The following is a 20,923-nucleotide window of genomic DNA, read 5'->3' as shown; positions in this document are numbered from 1 at the left end:
ATAAATCGAAATCCGTCCGTGAAATCTTAATGAATCAAGGTTATTAAAAGTCCGAGTCGTGGGTCACAAACGACTGTGATTGGTCCATCTTGAGCAGCGCTGAGAAAAGTCACAGGAATCTAGCTACAACGCTGTAGTTTAAAGAAAAGCGAACGTCACACACGTTTGATAGTAGTTGTATAGAATCAATATCGGAATATATTAATTGCTGCTTTACTCTCTGTGCCGTTTGATATACAGTTTATATAAATGTATTCGCTCGGCCTTTATTGTGTATGATTCGGACTAGTGAGAGCAGTTGCGCATGTTGAATGAGAACAGCAGGTGTCGCTGTTTGACGCATTAGACACACATGAACTGAATCCTGGAATTCAAACAGTGTTTCAAAAGCCTTTGATGTTTCTTATATAATCAGCTCTCACTCTCGCACACTAATGAGGGTTACTGACACAAACAAGCACTCTGAGCTGCCTACCTAGATAGCACTTTTGGGCATGATGTAAGAGCATGCAGCTTTTTTTATTATTACACAGGCGCGTTCTGAGTCAACTGTAATGCCTTTATGATACTCAAAATGCTGATAACTCTAAACACCCAAAAATGCTGCAAGTGCCCTTAAATGCAGTCTAGGAAGGCAGCTCTGCAGGATTTGAGACACAGCCTTCATGTTGTTTTCTAGCGCACATTAAAGATAATTTAGTGTTGCGTGAGTGCCCCCCCAACACGCGCGCACACACACGCGCGCGCGCGCACACTGACACATGCACAGTCACACACACACACACACACACACATACTGAAACATTGAGAGTGGCGCATCAGTGAACAGCTCTTCACTCTTCTGAACACATTGAACACTGTTGTGAAGATTAAACTGAATCTTTTGATTGAATCTGAAGATGAATCCTCCGTGCGCGCGCTGCGGGAAGATCGTTTATCCGACAGAGAAGATCAGCTGTCTCGAGAAGGTGAGCAATAATCAGCTGGAGTTGTAATAGCCGATTGTATATGATGTGAATAATTCAAAGTTTGCTGTTTAATGTTGATTTTTGTGTTTTGATGGGTAATAGTGTGAGGACTCATTCATGTCTTACATAATGAAGTTTATAAATTATTCATAATCTTATAGTCCAGTAACTGTGATGAAGTCTCATCAATGAGAATCACACTTCTTTAGAAATTAAAGATATTTGTAGTTTAATGTCAACAAATACTTACAAATACACTGAAAAGACAAACATTCGTCTTATCCTGCCAAAGCTTGTATTTCATGAATATATATATATATATTAGACCTAACCCTATATATATATATACACACACACACACAGTGCATTCAGAAAGTATTCAGACCTCTTCATTTTTTTCACATTTTGTTATGTTGCAGCCTTATGCTAAAATGCTTTATTTCTTTTTTCACATCAATCTACGCTCCATACCCCATAATGACAAAGCAAAAAAAAAGATTTTTGATACCTTTGCAAATTTATTAAAAAGTTAAAACTGAAATATCACTCTGACATAAGTATTCAGCTATGACACTTCAAATTGAGCTCAGGTGCATCCCATTTCTCTTTATCATCTTTGAGATGTTTCAGCACTTTGATTGGAGTCCACCTGTGGTAAATTCAATTGATTGGACATGATTTGGAAAGGCACCCACCTGTCTATATAAGGTCCCACAGTTAACAGTGCATGTCAGAGCACAAACCAAGCCATGAGGTCAAAGGAACTGCCTGCAGAGCTCAGAGACAGGATTGTGTCGAGGCACAAATCTGGGGAAGGCTACAAAAACATTTCGGCTCCACTGAAGGTCCCCAAGAGCACAGTGACCTCCATAATTCTTAAATGGAAGAAGTCTGGAACAATCAGGACTCTTCCTAGAGCTGGCCACCCAGCCAAACTGAGCAATCGGGGGAGAAGAGCCTTGGTAAGAGAGGTGACCAAGAACCCGATGGTCACTCTGACAGAGCTCCAGAGATCATGTGTGGAGATGAGAGAAACTTGCAGAAGGTTTATCTTCCAACAGGACAACGACCCTAAGCACACAGTCAAGATAACAAAGGAGTGGCTCCAGGACAACTCTGTGAATGTCCTTGAGTGGCCCAGCCAGAGCCCAGACTTGAACCCGATTGAACATCTCTGGAGAGATCTGAAAATGGCTGTGCACCGACGCTCCCCATCCAACCTGATGGAGCTTGAGAGGTCCTGCAAAGAAGAATGGGAGAAGCTGCCCAAAAATAGGTGTGCCAAGCTTGTAGCATCATACTCAAAAAGACTTGAGGCTGTAATTGGTGCCAAAGGTGCTTCAACTAAGTACTGAGTTAAGAGTTTGAACACTTATGTCAGTGTGATATTTCAGTTTTTTATTTTTAAGTAATTTGGAAAGTTATCAAAAATCTGTTTTTTGCTTTGTCATTATGGGGTATGGAGTGTAGATTGATGTGAAAAAAATAAAATAAAGCATTTTAGCATAAGGCTGCAACATAACAAAAAATGAAAGAAATGAAGAGGTCTGAATACTTTCTGAACGCACTGTGTGTGTGTGTGTGTGTGTGTGTGTGTGTGTGTGTGTGTGTGTGTGTGTGTGTGTGTTAAGGTACAGTGGGGTTAAAGGCTCCTTTGATCAGATTTTCTCCTAAAACACTAAATAGCATCAGAAACTACCACAGTACTTTCCTAAACACCTGTTTGTCACTAAACACTGGAATATTTTCCTGTTTCATGAGATCTTTGTGTGTGGTGTCTAAAGGTTGATTTGTATTCTTTTTTATGAATGTATCTAATGAAAATCCCTGAAATGATCACATTTCTTTTGAGAGAAAATACTTGATGATCAAGGTCATTAAATCATTTTTCAATAAGTGTCCAGTAAGTGTACGGATAGTATTTGGGGTAAAAAGGGCTAAAGGCCCCTATTAAACACATTGTTTTTCTGAAGAATATTCAAAGTGGGCTCACATTGACTGATCCAATCATAATAGAGATTAGTTTGTTTATAGAATACTTGAGATGTAATAAAATGTCAAATGTGTTTGAAATGAACAGGAAATGCTTGATTTTTCTGAAGTAGTTATTTTGAGTAAGCATCATCTTCATTTGTTACGCATAAAAGCATCTTGCTGTCTCAACATGATTTGCATTAGTTGACCAATTGTGCCCTATATCTATTGCCCCGGTATCTACACCATATCACTTTAACCCCCCTGGGGGCTTTTACCCAAAGTGAGGGGTAAACGGCTCCCTCACCACCTTTTTTAAAAACTCAATTTTAATGGAAACAATGATTTCTTTTCACACAAATGATGTTGCTCCATCAATATTCAATCAAATTAAATACATATTTTTGACCAGAAAAAAGCCAAATTTCCTAAAGGAGTGCCTTTAACCCCATTGTACCCTATATATATATATATATATGTTACTGTTTATTCTATAATATTGTACCTTCACCATATCCCTTCTATACACACTGAGAGAGAGGTAGTTGAATAGTATATTATTAATAAATTATATATTGTATTATTCATTATAAAGTGACAATAAGTCTATAAATATGACTTGTTCAAACGTCTTCAGTATTTTTGGTGTATATTTGAAATATAACTCATTATCTTCTGATTTGACAAATGATCATTTGATTGCAGTGATTCAGTTTATTCTGATCAATCCACTGATTTATATGATTTATGCAACATTTTAAGGCCTGTAGTTGCTGGAAACAGTTTTTGATGTCAAAAATACAATTTCCCCCAAACAAAGACTTGAAATCACCTCTGCTGTGATGAACATGTTTTCAGTTTCTGAGTTCAAAGTCATTTTGATATTTTTAAAATAAAAAATGTCATGTGGTGTAAAAAAGCTGAAATTAATGAAGAATAATGAAAAATATGATTAATATTTGAAATACTTTTAAGTAATAGTCAGGTGGTGTAACCAACATGCAGGTCGCCATTCGGTTCTTTACATGAGTGTGTGTGAAGTTTTTATAAAATATTAATTTGTCCTATCATTAAATATCAGTTTTCTTGTTCTTTTTATGTGATCAGGTCATGTGGAGTAACCCTGAGAAAACATCTTGATATTAGTGACTCTAAAATTCATTATATTTGTCATAAAAGTTTTTACCTAAAAAAAAGAATGATGAAGTTATGTACACTCATGTGTTCACGGTGCAAGGAAAGGATGTTAATACCTTTTACTTGATGGTTACACCACATGACATTAAAACATTTATAATTTTTGCATAAAATGCAAGAAAAGTTTTTTAAATATTTGTTAAACCAACATGCACGCAAAGATTACATGTACACAAACTTGACACGTATGTTATAAACTAGATTTTTAAAAGATTTCTCATTTTTATCACCTCAAACAATTGATCTGCAGGAACTGTATGTAGAAATGAAATGTGATTTGTGATTGTGATATGTTGTGTTTAGAACTGGCACAAAGGCTGTTTCCACTGTGAAGTGTGTAAGATGACCCTCAATATGAAGAACTATAAAGGCTACGAGAAGAAACCGTACTGCAGCGCGTAAGTGTGTTTATAATGGTGTTTATAAAGAGTTTACAGTGTCAGCTCTTACAGGAGATTCAGATATGATTTCACGTGTGATAAGAGACTGTATGAAGTTTGACACACTTCATGTTAGTTCTTATATCAGATAGAGTTCATGTGCTCGTACAGTGAGTCAAAGTAATAACCTGGAGATGATTGAAATCTCATTAATTGAAACGTTTCATAATTCTTTGTGCTAGTGTGATGATGTTGAGGTGTGTTGAGACTTTCACAGGTGAATCATGTCTGTCTGTTTTAAATTCTTTTCATCAAAGCGAATGTGGAAATCTGTTTATTATCCTGCACTGAGTTTATGAGAGAAATCAAAGCAGATGGGTGGAGACGAGCTGCTGGACATCAAGTTTATTTTCAGTGTTTGCAGACAGATGGACATCAAATACTGAAGTTTCATGAAGAAAACAGCCACTGCTGCAATAAACACACACACACACTCACGCACACTCATACACGGCACATGCACACACACACACTCACGCACACTCACACACACTCACACACTGCACACACACTCACACACTGCACACACACACTGCACACTCACACGCACACACACGCACACACACACTGCACACACGCACACTCACACACTCACGCACACTCACACACACTGCACACACACACACTCACACACTCACGCACACTCACACACACTCACACACTGCACACGCACACTCAAGCACACTCACACACGCACACACACTCTCACACACACGCACACACACACTCACTCACACACTGCACACACACACTGCACACACGCACACTCATACATGGCACACACACACGCACGCACACTCACACGCACACTCAGACACGGCACACTCGTACTCTCATGCACACTCACACGCACACGCACTCACGCACACACACTACGCACACACACACACTACACACACACTCACGCACACTCACACGCACACTCATACACGGCACACACGCACACTCACACACGGCACACTCACACGCGCGCACACACTGCACACACACGCTGCACACACGCACACTCACACACGGCACACACAGCACACTCAAGCACGCGCACACACTCACACGCACACACATACACACACACTGCACACACACACTGCACACACACACACACTCACACTCACGCACACACACACACTCACACGGCGCACACTCACACACGGCACACACGCACACTCAAGCACACTCACGCACACACACACTCACGCGCGCACACACTCGCACACACTCACTCACGCTCACACACTCACGCACACACACACTCGCACACGCACACACACACTCGCACACACACACATCCATGTACACACACTCTCATACATTCACGCGCATATACGCACACACACACACACACTCACACACACATGCACACACTTCCATATACGGCCACACACACATACTCACACGTTTGTTTCGGATTCTCTCATCAAAAGCAGTTTTAGTCGTGATCAATCTGCGGTTTTAATTGTTTGTCTGATTTGAATGATGAATCCGTCAGGTAATTGTGGATGAATGAGTGAATGTGTCTGCGCTCATAAAACACATAAACATCATAGATGTCCGACTCGTTTGGCCTTTTCTTGATTTGCATTTGATTGTGTGTTTAAATGTCACTTTGCTCTGACCTTTCACACATTGTTACTTGATGTTATTACTTCGTGTGACATTTTGAAAACAGGCGTGTGTTCCAGAGACTGTCGTCATGATGAACAGTTCAACACACACCGACAGGACGAGACTGATCTGTGTGATGATTTTACTCAAACATTCTGCTCAGGGATACAGTGTAATGAAGATCTGACTTCTGCCCGTTATTAAATGATATAAACTTGATATACTAACCTTCTGGAGTTATAAAAGTCTGCTTTTCACTTTAAGAAGTATTATTACTGACTGTAGTAACTACAAAAGTAGCAATAATTAATACACATGTAGAGACAAACACAAAACCCCATTACAGAAACACATGTGACACTAAAATAATAATATTTATATGATAAAATCAGATATAACACAGAACATCCCAATGTACATAGCTGATGAAACAAAACTATTCCCATAAAATATGATGAAATGAGATAGGTCACTCAGGGACTTCTGGAAACACCTGATTATTGTTTTCACTGTAATTTTAATAATTATTTACAGTGAAAAGTACATGGATTCTCTAGTTTAACATAATATGCATTTTAACCATTAATTATATGATAAAGTCAGACTCATTTCCCCACAAACAAGTTCAATTTCCCCAGTCTTCTAAATGACCCTTCTTCAAAGGCCGCCACCCTCCCCATCTCTGAGCACCACTCCTGTAATGAGGGCGCTCAAGCCGACCTCCAACCCCTTAAAACTACCTGTCTGGTGATCATGACACTGGTTAACATCTAACTCTTTATGTGTCTATTCTCAACATCGATGACCGCTTCATCGCCCAAAATACAGAGTCTGGGGCAAAATGAAACCTGAGTGCCCAATACATCACACACAAAACTCTGAACCTTCAACCAAAACTCCTGGATATTAACACATCCCCAAAAGACATGGGTTGAGTCTCAATCCTCTGGTTGGCATCGCCAGCAGGTGGGTGTGTCTTTAAGACCAAGCCTATACAAGCTTGAGGGGGTCCAATAGAATCTATGTAAAATCTTGAATTGCATCAGGCGCACCCTTGCATCTCTAGATACAGACTTGATGTTTTTTAGAATCCTAGCCCACACTCCCTCCTCCAATACCAAGTTTAAATCTTTCTCCCATAATCTCATTATAGATGTTAAAGCTCCGTCCCCCAGACTCTGAATTAGCAGGGAGTAATACACTGATGCCTCATGACCTTTTCCAAAAGCAGTAATCACCTCTCACAGAGTATCTGCCGCTTTAAGGGGGGGGGGGGTGCTTTCCATTTTTACCATTTTTACCACGTTTACCATTCCAAATGAAGGACTTCGCTATGCTATCAAATTGCTTGAAATAAGAGAGGGGGGGAAATCTACATGGAGAGATTGTAGCAGGTAGTTGAATTTTGGAATACAATTCATTTTAATAACATTAACCTTCCCAATCATAGATAAATGTGATGAAGCCCAACTGTCCACATCGCTCGAAAACCTTTTTATTAAGGGGTCAAAATTAACTCTAACTAAATCACACAAATTTTGCTGGGAATAAAATATCCAAATACTTAATGCCCTGTTTGGGCCACTGGAAGGTACCCAATTAAAAAGCTGTTACTGGGCAGTACGCTGTCAAAGCCAAAGCTTCGGATTTAGACCAATTGACTCTGTATCCCGAGAACTTAGAAAAGGAATTAATAATTCTGTGGAGGCAAGGCATAGATCTAGTGGGGTCCGAGACGAATAATAAAATATAATCTGCGTAAAGCAAAAGCTTATGCGCCACACCTCCCGCCTCCACCCCTGGAAAATCATCCTCCTTTCTTATCGCAGCTGCTAATGGTTCCAGGGCAAGACAGAACAATAACGGGAAAAGAGGGCAACCCTGCCAGGTGCCCTTATCCATAGTAAAATAATCTGAAATTAATCCATTTGTTTGTACCGCTGCTACAGGTTGTCTATAAAGTAACTTAATCCAACCAACAAAAGTATTCCCGAAATCTTAAAAAGATAATCCCATTCTACCATATCAAACGCCTTTTCGGCGTCAAGTGAGATGGCAGTGACCGGAGTCTGATCATTCGCCACTGACCACGTGATATTGATGAGACACCTTATGTTATCAGAAGAGCTGTGGCCCCGAATAAACCCCACTTGATCTATATGTATAAGAGATGTCATAACTTTACTTCATTGATTAACCAAAATTTTTTACAATATTTTAACGTCTAGCTGGATCAGGGAAATCGGACGGTAACTCTTACACTCGCTTGGATCTTTGTCCTTTTTAAGAATCAGACTGATCCGGGCTTGTGTCATGGTTAGGCTTTCCATTCTTTAATGATTCAGTATAAACTTCTAATAAAAGTGGATCCAGTTCTGTAGCATAAGATCTAAAAAATGCAGCGGCAAACCCATCTGGCCCTGGAGACTTGCCTGTAGGTAAGGCCTTAATTACCTCCTCCAAGTTTATCTCAGAATCAAGAGAGTTTTTGCTCTGTCGTCAGTTTAGGGTGTTTTAATTGTTCCACAAAGTTTATAATATCTTCATCAGTAGACGAAGACGTGGAACTATAGAGGTCAAGATAGAATTCTTTAAAAGCATTATTAATATCAATGGCTGAGGTAAATATTTCACCATCAGCAGATTTCACTGAGGGAATGGTAGAAAAAGACTCTCTCTGCTTTATATCTAGCCAAAAGCTTCCCTGCTTTGTCCCCCGACTCAAAGTATGAATATCTTGCCCTGAATAACCAAAACTCCACTTTCCGCGACAAAATAGTATTATATCTGTATTTCAATCGGGTCAGTTCTCTGAGGCCATCAGACGATATTCGGCGCTTCAGCTCTGCCTCGGCACTTTTAATATTTCCTTCCAACTCCACAAGTTCTCGTGCTTTGGATTTTTTGATGAATGAGGCATACTGTATGATCTGACCCCTAAGAACCGCCTTAAGTGCCTCCCAAGCCACACCCACAGAGGATACTGAGGTCCAGTTGGTCTTCATATAGACATTGATTTCAGCCTTTAGCATTTTTGGAATTCAGGATTTTGCAAAAGGGATACATTAAGGCGCCAACTATATGATCTCTTTTTCTCCATATATGGCAACAACTCACCAGGGCGTGGTCTGAGACTAAGATGTTTCCAACTGAGCAATCAACAACAGATTAAATGAGGGACTTAGATATAACAAAAAAATCTATTCTAGAAAAAATCTTATGGACTGATGAAAAGAATGTATAGTCCCTCCCAGATGGGTTCAAAATATCTGTAAGACCAAGATTTTTACATATCCTGTGAGGTGTCAGTGTTGCTCTAGAGGACTTACACACTTTTGCTTCACTATGATCAAGGACTGAATCCATCAAAAGTTTAAAGTCTCCTCCCAGTATTATATCATGAGGGGTGCCAGCAGCTTGCAACATCCCTTCAAGATCTATAAAAAAGCCCTGATCATCAGTGTTAGGTGCGTAAATATTAGCCAAAATCAACCTTTGCCCCTGAATTTCTGCTAAAACAATAATGACTCTTCCTAATTTATCTTTAATCTGTTTGAGACATTTGAATTGTAGATGTTCATTAATCAATATAATGACTCCCCTGCTCTTACTTGAGCCAACACTAAAGAAAACATGTCCACCCCATACCTTCCCAAATTTTTAAGCTTTCTGCGGGGAAAGATGCATTTCTTGAAGAAACACTATATCAAATTTCTTACGTTTAAAAAAATAAATAACCTTCCTTCTTTTTATGGGGTGCCCCAAACCATTCACATTCCACATAGAGAGATAATCCACTCATATTAACATTTGACATTTTGACATGTTAGAAAAAATAGATTGTGTGTCAAAAACAAAATTATAAAGACCACATTCCAACATTAGTGCAATAATCAAACCCCAAACTTCCCCCAGAACCAAACAAACAGAAAAAAGAAAAACATGCACATTAACCCCGCGCACGACAGCGCCAACCGGCGTCCATCCCTCTAAACTCAAAAAGTCCATGTACGCCTATGAGAGCCCCCACAACAACTTTGCCGTCGGATTGCTCAAGTCCGGTGTTTCTATAAAAATTTTGTGTGGCAGAATTACATAACAGAAGAAAATCTATAAAACAAACTCCAGCCAATAGGTAGAATAAACACAAAGAACGTGTAGATTCATCCACATAACTGTCCCGAAGGTGTGTTCCTCCACAAAACAAGCTTCAGCCGCTATCGGAACCAGCACAAAAAAACAAAAAAAGCCGTCCAGTCTCCTCAGGCAGTAAAACAAATGTTCAGTGAGCCAGCTGTTACATGAGTGCAGCAGATGACCTAATCACTCCAATGTTCTACAAAAAACACTCCACAAAACAAACTCCAGCCAATAGGAGACATAAGCACAAAGAACGTGCAGATACATCCACAACACTGTCCCGAAGGAGTGCTATTCCACAAAACAAACTCCAGCCGCTAGGCGGAACCAAGACAAAAATAAACAAAAAAGGCACCCAGCTTCCTCAGACAGTCAAGTGAATGTTCAGTGAGTCAGGCCCACTCGGATGCAACATGAGATTCACACAATGACTTATTAATTTCATTGACTTTATGAAGGACAATGCTTGTTGGGGACATGTAAATACTTTGTGGCCACCCTTAGTATCTATTCTCAATTTGGCCAGGAACATCAGTGCAAAAATGACCTTCCGTTGATGTAAGAGTTTCTTGCATTCCTTGAATCGATCACGTTTCTCTCTTGTTGAATTCACAAAGTCTGGGAACAAGAAAATACTGTGGTTCTTCCAAGAAAGCTTTCCTTTACTCCTTGCCTCGCATAACACAAGATCTTTATCAGATGTTCTCAGAAATTTGGACAGAATTTATCGGGGCCTGTCTCCCTCAGCGGATCTCCGAGCCGGGACTCTGTGAGCCCGCTTGATTTCCAGCTTATGGCGTGTTATGTCAAGTAGACTCGGAAAGAGCCCATCCAGAAATTCCACCATATTGTGACACTCTGCACGCTTAGGAATTGTTTCGCCGGTTACGATTCTCAAGGTCTACCAACTTTTCTCAAACGCGCTCCAAGTCTGCCTTGGTCGCTAGCGGTTTAGCAGCTAATTCCCTCTCTGATGACTCAAGATAATCGATCTGTTCCCCAGCATCCCCCACTCTTGTAACCACCTCAGTGAATTTTGTCAGCATTGCCGACATGTTCAACAGTTGACGCTGAATCTCTTTCACCTCACCGGCCAAATTGAGTCCTGGGCTTGCGGCCTGCTGCTCAGGGGCTTCAGCTTGAGCATGTAAGTGTCTTTTAATGTCTCCAGAGCCCGAGGATTTTGAATTCTTTGATATGTCGTCTTCCTAGAACAGTTAAGATTGGTGCACAGAGTTGGGCACAGTGGTGGCTTTTGAGGGGATGGTTGGTAGAAGGCTGGGCAACATGTTTAATTTTATTAAAGGATTATTTAATAAAAAATGGAGTAGGTATTTGGATTTTTTGGAGGGCTCTCGGGGGGAGACAGTGGAGGGAGATGGGCAATATTGAATGTGTGAGTGCATTCTTATTGTTTTTTTCTTTTCTTTTTCTTATTTTTTTCTTCTTATTTATTTTTTTCTGAATACTTTCTGTTGATTTATGGTTTATTTGTGTGTCATTGTTGGTTTACTGTTGGTCACTGGGGTGTGTGTTTGTGGCGGGGGGGGTGTTCGGAGGAAAGTATTTAGGTTCATGTAATTGAATTCCGTGTTTGCTGTTATGTTAGTTTGACTTGTCATTGGAATCAGTAAAACATTTTAGTAGATCAAAGAATCAGGGTGTATCGAATCTCACCGGTTTATGACATAAAAAGTATTAAAACGAGCAAAGTGCGCAGAGCTTGCCGTTCACGCGTCCGAACCTCGCATGGTGCCACGCGACTCCAGTCAGATCTAGAGAGCAGAAAATCACAGAGACTCTTTTCTCTCAAGACAGTAAACAAACACCTGAAACACACTAGTATCATGGTGGTGATATAATGTGTGCTGAATTCAATAAACACACTCATGATGAACTTTATAGCAGCACCATTCTTATCTCAATGGATTCTGAGTGTAGGTTTATGTGTGTGTGTGTGTGTATGTGGAAGTGTGTGTGTGTGTGTGTGTGTGTGTGTGTGTGTGTGTTAAATCTGTGGTTCTGTATTAGCAGAGTGAATCGTGGGTTAGTGTGAATTTGGGTCACTCAGTCGCCCTCAGGGCCACACCAGATCTAACCTCACCTCACCAGAATCAGGCTGAGAGACTTTAGAGAAACATATTCTGTATTTGTGTGGCAAACTGTTTTTGATCTCGTGTTTTTCAGTGATATCTGTGTGTTTTATATCAATGTTCACATTAGCTAAACATTTAGTTCATATTTTATTTTAATGCATGTAAGTTAAGTTCTACAATAGACAGAAGAGCAGTTGTGCTGTGCTGCAGTGGATAAACGTGTGTGTGTGTGTGTGTGCGTGTGCGTGTCAGTGAGGTCGTGTTTGTACATTCACGCTCCCACTCAGGTCGATCATCGGGCTTTAGCGCCTCAAGCTTTAGCTTTAACACACATTTTAGCAGTAATATAGATTTATATCAGTTTCCACCATCACTGTTATTTTAGATAGATGAATAAGACAGGCAGACCTATAACAGCAGAAAGCTTCATCATGTTCCGTGATATAAAAAGTATTTTTGTTTCTCAGCAGCAGAATGAGAATGAAAAGAGCAGCACAACATTTCAGACAATGAGCTCAAATCTGCATCATTGTGTTTCACTTCTGGCAGGATGTTTAAAAACGCTGATCGTATATTTAGACATTGACGTCGTCTGCAGTCATGGAAACAACGCCTTTGACAATTGTTCATTTATTCAAGTAAAGCAGCATTTACTTTTGTGGATTTTTTACAACACGCATGAGTATACAACTCCTGAAACTGATTCTCTCTTAATACGGTTTAGAAGCGTTCTTGAATATTCCTGTAAACCGTTTTAAAGAATACTGGAAATGTAACCTTTATCTGTGGAGGAGTTTTGATTCTGATGAGGTATTATATTGCATTATATTATAATACACATTTAGGGCTTTATTTTTGTGAGTACGCAGCATAAACGCACTACGACGTCTTATCCAATGTTCGTGCCAGCACAAAGCACGAGTGGGCGTGATTGTGAGTGTTTGCACAAACTGTGTGTGTATTGTATGTTAATGAAGTGACGTAAAGCGTAATTTGCTATTTTCCTGAGAAATAGGTCTTTGAACTAAGATGTTTCAAAAGCACATCTGATCTCAGCACAGAGTTTAAATCAGTTCCTACATTTACAGTTTGGAGATTCCACCAGCAGCTGGTAATAAAGTACATGTCCAAAATCTGAAAGTATAGTGGAACATTAAATTATAATTGTTTTTATTTGTATAGCACATTTTCACAACAGACGTCATTTCAAAGCAGCTGTACAGGAAATTATGCTGTAACAGAAATTAAAGCCAATAATGTCTGTAACATCATTGTGCTGTTTGATAAAAATATAATGGTTGATTTTGCCTTAATTTAATATTTTATGTATTTATAACCCCAGTGAGCAAGCTGAAGGCGACTGTGGTAAGGAACACAAAACTCCATAAGATGTTGATTAATGGAGAACAATAACGTTGAGAGAAACCAGACTCACTGTGGGGGCCAGTTCCCCTCTGACTAACATCATGAATATAATGACAATATTAGTTATTTATGTGCAGTGCAGGTCATGGTTTAAGATTATTAAACTAAGTAAGTGTTAAGGGTCAGTGTTTAAACAAAGATTTTGTATGAACTGTAAGATTAATGACTAATGTCTTTGAAGTTCATCCTGGATTAACTGCAGAAGTTCACACTGATACACTGTCCTTTGTTAGTTGGCTGATGAAGGCTTTTGTTGGCAATTAATTGATAGTCGATGTTTTCCATTATAAGAGTGTAGTCCAACAATAGACCAAAGTGATGCAGGCAGAGATCAGTGACGTGCATCGCAGTTCAACCAGCAGGTCATTTTGGTGGGGTCTATCCTAAGTCCAAGGTTCAGGCAGTGGCATATGAAGTATCCCATGTGTTATGGTTGGAGTTGGCATCAGTTCATCTTCTGAGGTCCGTCATAATAGACTAAAGTGATGTTTGGCTGGCACCGGCTGCATTTAGCATTCACTCAGCAACACGTAGCGATGGAAGTTGGACATCAAGCAGGAACAGAGCTGGATAAGAATGCCGAGGTTGAGACAGGGAAACAAATAGAATAATATTAGCGTAGATGCCATTCAATTTATTGCAGAATTATAGATTATGAACACTGTTTCTGGTTCCGGCAGACCTAACTAAAGCAGCCTAATTGTGAGTTGATGGATAAATTAGGTGTATGTCTGGCTAAATAGATGAGTCTTTAGTCTAGACTTAATCTGAGTGAGTGTGTCTGCAGTCCCGAACAGTGTTAGGGAGACTATTCCATAGTTTAGGAGCCAAATAGGAAAAGGATCTACCTCCTTTTGTGGATTTTGATATTCTCTGTATTATTAACAGTCCAGAGTTTTGCGATTGTAATGAACGCAATTATGTCCCTGACAATCAGAGTTGTAGCCGTTTTGTGATGAGATTTGTGAAAATTATCTATAGGTCATGGTTTATTTTTCAGTTATTATTATTATGTTTATATTTACAATTGTATTCATTATATAATTTGTATTAATATTTTTCCACCTGTTGTCATAAGTGAGTTTTAAGTCACTGCAAAAGGTGGCGGTGAAAGAAATTGGATTTGTTATATGATATTTTTTTTTACCATTTCATTATTTTGATTATATTTTCATTATATTTGAAGTGTAATTTGAATTTAGAAATATTTTTGGTTGAATTTTTTCACGTTTCAATAAATGAATTCAGTTGTTCAAATTCAGAATCGACCTGTAGAAGTGAAGTGCCGATCACTGTTAATACTAGCCATGATTTGTGTGTCAGTAGATGAAAATGATTAACAATACTTATATTCTCTATAATTTAACGGAGCGCACATCCAAATCCTGATGAGAATCACATTTTATAAGCATAAAAATGAGTTTGTATTCTTCTATTTCAGTACATACAGTCCATTTACACGACCAACCTCTTATAAATGTGCTGTGTTTGTTATATCGCTGGTGCTTGAGGGAATGGACTATATAATAGCAGACGCTGCAATAACCGGAGAAGAACCTCAGAATTAAACTGCATTTGACCCGGCCCATTTGCACTTAGTGCGCACGATTTCGCCAAACCCACTTGCTCCTAGACTCAGTGCATGCTTGCACGAATATTCCAAAACTTCATGGCCATGTCCATTGACTTTGTGCTTATGACTTATTGCTGAACGCTACTTAAAACAGGGCCCTGAGTGTTCAGAAAAGGGTTTAATTGTGAAGTGTCTGTCCAGTTTAGAGTCTCCTTCATTAAGTGGTGTGTGTGTGTGTGTGTGTGTGTGTGTGTTGTTTGTTGGCCGTTGCTATGGGAAACCTTTTCTTTTGCTCTGCTTAATTGAAATGTATTCACACGTGGTGTTGCATCAAAGAACGCTTGATTATGTGACGATGAAAAGCAAGTGAGTTAAAACGATTAGCGGCTTCATATGAAGAGATCATTTTATTTCCATCATTTGTACAATGATGCAAATCATTCAGAAATAAGGCCCTATGTTTTTGTTTTATTGTTCCAAATAAACAGTAGAGCTGCTAAATCTGTTGCCTGTAGTGAGTGTTTCATTGCTGTAATAAGGAAGTTACTCTCTGATTAATGTCAAACACACACACACACACTGAAAGTGATGTCATGATGATGTCATGTTAGTTTTGAGCATTATGGGAATATTTCAGTGCAGCTCATCTGTCATTCACTAGGAAGTTGTTGAGCGTCTGATTTACACACACTACACATTACATACTCACTATATACTAAATACTGTTACTTCACTCACTCAAGATACAAGCTTCAGTAATGATTAAAACATTCACAGACTAAATGATTGAATCCTGAATTGTTGTGCAGTCAGAGTGTGTAGCTGTTGTGTGCGTTTGTCATCTGATCAAAGCTTCATCCCCACAGACTGCAGGAACATGTGTATCTCTGATCATGTATGAATACTCATTCAGTGCATGTACACTACACTTCTAGAGTGCTGTCTTGTGAGTGTGTGTTTGTCAGGTTACTGCAGTGTTAGTTTGGCTCAGACTCTCTCTCACACACACACACACACACACACACACACACACACAGAGCAACTCTTTGTTTCACTGGATTCAGTTTCATGACTCAGACAAAGTGAACAGAGTTGAGTTGCTAGTGGTAACGCTGTTCAGTGAGAGACACTTTTATACAGAAGACCTGCTCAACACACACACTCACACACACACACACACACACACACACACACACACACACACACACACATACACGTTTGCTCAGCTATCTAAATGGGGATATACCAAAGACTTCTGTTGTTATTGTATAAAGCTAACTCTATTTAAAAAACGTTTTGCATTATTTGAATTTTATAAATCATGATTTTATTTATTTGTTGGGTCTTTTTCCAAGAGTGGACATCCAAAACTGTTCCCAAAGGGAAGTTTTATCTGGTATAGTTCTAGTAATTTATTTAGTATTTTAGTATTTTTTATTTAGTTTATTTAACTCAGAAAAGTACAGTTGAAGTTGTTTATTATTACTATATTTTATGATAATTTTTTTAATGATCTGACACATTCAATACATTCTTTGCTTGAAATAGACCAAAGGCCAAATTATGAAAAAGAACCACATTGTGTACCAAAGCAGACGACACACAGATTTACATATCCCTATCACCAAACGACTCTCTGTGCCAGTGCATTGATGAAATGAACAGTAGGATGTGCCGAAACATTCTTCAGTTAAACAACGACAAGACAGAGGTCATTGCATTTGGTAACAAAGGAGAAATTCCCAAGGGGAACACATACCTTGACTCCAGGGGTCTAAAGAGAAAAAATCAAGTCAGGAATCTTGGTGTCATTTTGGAGTCAGATCTTAGTTTCAGTAGTCACATCAAAGCAATAACTAAATCAGCTACTATCATCTCAGAAATATAGCCGGAATTAGATGTTTTGTATCCAGTCAAGACTTAGAGAAACTTGTTCATGCATTCATCACCAGTAGGGTGGACTACTGCAATGACTCCTCACCGACATTCCCAAAAAGACCATTAGACACCTGCAGCTCTTTCAGAATGCTGCAGCCAATATTCTCATCCGAACCAAAAGATCAGAGCATATTACTCCAGTCCTCATGTCTTTACACTGCCTTCCAGTTACATTTACAATTGATTTTAGAGTACTATTACTCATTTATAAATCACTCAATGGCGTAGGACCTAAATACATTGCAGATATGCTTGTTGAAAATAAACAGACACCAGAAGAGGTCAGATGTGCTCCAACACTAGCCACATTCAACACATCTGTTTAACTGAACACTGTGCTGCACTCACCTTTTTATATTCATTTGAATCATTTTTTTATTTCTTTTATTACTTTTGATTCTCATTTCTCTAAATTGGTTTTAAAATGTATGTGTATTCTTTATGTAAAATAAACTTGCCTTGGAAATCAAGCCACCAGATGCTCACAGACAAACAGAAGAATATTTTGCATTTATTGTTCCTCACAGGCTGTAATGCACTTTTCTTTTGAAGGAACATTAGCGCATCCACGGCAACCCTCTAAAGTTCAAGCGCTTGAGATTTGGTAATAGCAAAGCAGACTTCAGACTCGACGTCTCGTGAGCAGAAATGACACTGTTGCACTGTGTCAATCACAGTTATTGCCCAAATCAAATGTACAAACAAATCTTCTGCTTGTTATAGACCTACAATTGCTTATTGTAAAGTTTGAATATTTTGCAGATAGTGTATAAAATGATGGTTTACAGTGTAGGTCTACCTGTATATCTTGTTCTAGGAGATCAATAAAATCGTATCCTCGTGACTTTAGTATTGGTGTGTTTACGCCTCCATATTTCCTCGTCTGATTTGACACTTGTAGCATCAGATGGAGGTTTACAGGACGGTTTCTACTGAAGATGTCTGTGTTCTGAAACAGTAACACACACTGTAATTCCACCGATGGGCATTTCCTGTAACGATCTTCTGCTGCATAACGACAGTAACCATTCTGAGTTCATATTCTCACTGATAAAGCGCATGATCATTTGTACTGTAACTGAACACTCATGTTGGGTTCACACTTTGTCACGTATGTGCCGATGAACTGAGAGCTGATTGGTTATTTTTGCTCAGGAGTGTGTTTGGGGGCGGAGTCAGCAGTTGCCAGGGAAACTTTCTGCTGATTTGATGGCCATTCATGGTGTATTTTTATCACATAATACCAGTGAAGTCATGATGAAAAGCTATTGTTTTATTCTCAGAGTTTGAAGCGATGATTATTACTGTCTGATCAGCACTTTCACTGTATACTGTACTGTATATGCACTGAAGTATTTTTAGTCAAGTGTTAAATGATCACAGAATTTTCTATTCCTTTAAATGAAATTCATTATCTTTGGGATCTACAATATCTTGTATTTTAATGAATATGTTGAATATGTATGAATTCCAGCACATGGAAATAATCATTATATTTCTACATTTTTCAGTCACTATCCGAAGACATCGTTCACAATCGTGACAGACACGCCAGAGAACCTGCGACTGAAACAGCAGAGTGAACTGCAGAGTCAGGTGAGTTCAGATCTGATATTAGTGCATATCATGTACATTATACAGTATACTATAGCACACATCAAACATTATCTATACTGTACCATATCTACATGAAGAGTTCAGATGTGTGTGTGTGTTTGTGTGTGTGTTTGTGAGTGTGTGTGTTTGTGAGTGTGTGTGTGTGTGCGTGTGTGAGTGTGTGTGCGTGTGTGTGCGTGTGTGAGTGTGTGTGCGTGTGTGTGTGTGAGCGTGTGTGTCTGTGTGTGAGCGTGTGTGTCTGTGTGTGTGCGTGTGTGAGTGTGTGTGTGTCTGTGTGTGTGTGTGTGTGCGTGTGTGTGTGTGTCTGTGTGTGTGAGTGTGTGTGTGTGTGTGTGCATGTGTGAGTGTGTGTTTGTGTGTGTGTGTGTGTATGAGTGTGTGTGTTTGTGTGTGTGTGTGTTTGTGTGTATGAGTGTGTGTGTTTGTGTGTGTGTGTGTGAGTGTGTGTGAGTGTGTGTGTGTGTGTGTGTTTGTGTGTGTGTGTGTGTATGAGTGTGTGTGTTTGTGTGTGTGTGTGTGTGTGTGTGTGTGTGTGTGTGTGAGTGTGTGTGTGTGTGTGTTTGTGTGTGAGTGTGTGTGAGTGTGTGTGTGTGTGTGTGTGTGTGTGTGTGTGTGTGTGTGTGTGTGTGTGTCATTGAGACAATCATAGAACAGAAGACAGTCTTTTCATCTGTTTCTTCATGGTTTCTGGATATTTGTGACGCATGAAAACATCACAGCAATTACATTTCAATTGTTTGAATCTCTACATAAATCACACCATGTCAAGTCATTTCACAGTTCTGATTTGTGAAGATGAGCATAAAGCATTAATCAGAAATCCAAACAGTGTTTCATGATGGAATTTCTCAGTGTGTGACCCAGATTTCTGAAATGCTCAAATCATGATTCTCTTCCTTTAATGCTCGTGGATGTACATGTTTTATTTGATGCAGAACACACCAGAAAAGTGGATATCTAGAGGAGTGTGTGTGCACATGTCATATAGTCTGTCATTAGACTTTGGTACAGTATAAACATGTCCACTGGTCAAATCCACATTATTCACCTTATGCACCAGAGAAACTAGCACGCAGTCTTTGATCTTCCAGTCCAGTGGTTGCTATATTGAAATCGATGATGTTGATGTTGAAGTGTAATTAGCAGGGGAAGTGGATTTACAGGTTGTAGAGTTGCTAAAAGTTCTCATGAGTATTTGAATGTGTTCACGGGATGTCATATCAACTGGAAGTAGAGGGGAAAGATTTTAAATCATGAATCACAACACAACGTTTCCATTTGTTAACATCCGTGAACTTCTTTAGCATTTTACAGCTTGTTCATTTCAACATATACTAATACATTTTTAAAATCAAAAGTTGTATATGTTAACATTAGTTTATGCATTATGAACTAACAACGAACAATTGTATTTTATTAACTAATATTAACAAAGATTAATAAATACTGTAAACAATATATTGTTAATTGTTTGTTCATGATATGTAATGGAATCTCTGTACTACACCTCTGGCCATCTTCTCATGTCATTAATTCATCATGTTATATAGTCACGGTCAGGAGATTTTTATGTTTTAAACTGGGACATTTTGTGCCAATGCGATTACATCACTGGTGCATACCGCTGCAGATGCTTTATAGTTAACAAGTACTTCAATATTGATATTTGTTGAACCAAAAGTGTCCGTGTTGCTTTAGAAAACATTAATTTAACCGCCGGAGTCGTATGGATGATGTTTATGTTGACTGTCTGTGATTTTTGGAGCTTCAAAAGAGAAATCTCCATTCACTTGCATTATAAGGACCTGCTGAGCTGAGATATTTTACACACCTGGGATATCATGAGGGGGAGTAAATAATGAGTGAATTTTTGATTTTCCAACACAATTTTACATCTTGTAGAAATCATGAAAGTAATATGTTAAAGATAGAAACACTTGAGCTGGAGGT

The 20,923-nt window shown here is 39.0% G+C and overlaps 1 protein-coding gene across 1 annotated transcript in view; it reads left to right on the top strand.

Moving 5' to 3' along the window:
- Window positions 1-769: 769 nt before the first annotated feature.
- The window catches only part of LOC127434182 (LIM zinc-binding domain-containing Nebulette-like), a 27,384-nt gene continuing 7,230 nt past the window's right edge, over window positions 770-20,923 (top strand). Inside the window, exons 1-3 of the mRNA XM_051686734.1 lie at window positions 770-968; window positions 4,443-4,537; window positions 18,868-18,952. Of these exons, the coding sequence (XP_051542694.1) occupies window positions 900-968; window positions 4,443-4,537; window positions 18,868-18,952 (249 nt within the window). The 5' untranslated portion in view covers window positions 770-899. The remainder of the gene's footprint in view (window positions 969-4,442; window positions 4,538-18,867; window positions 18,953-20,923) is intronic.

The sequence above is a fragment of the Myxocyprinus asiaticus genome, chromosome 44, assembly GCF_019703515.2.
Source record: "Myxocyprinus asiaticus isolate MX2 ecotype Aquarium Trade chromosome 44, UBuf_Myxa_2, whole genome shotgun sequence".
Lineage (NCBI taxonomy): Eukaryota > Metazoa > Chordata > Actinopteri > Cypriniformes > Catostomidae > Myxocyprinus > Myxocyprinus asiaticus.
Note: the sequence above shows the minus strand (reverse complement) of the source record. Positions and strands in the feature narration are given on the sequence as shown.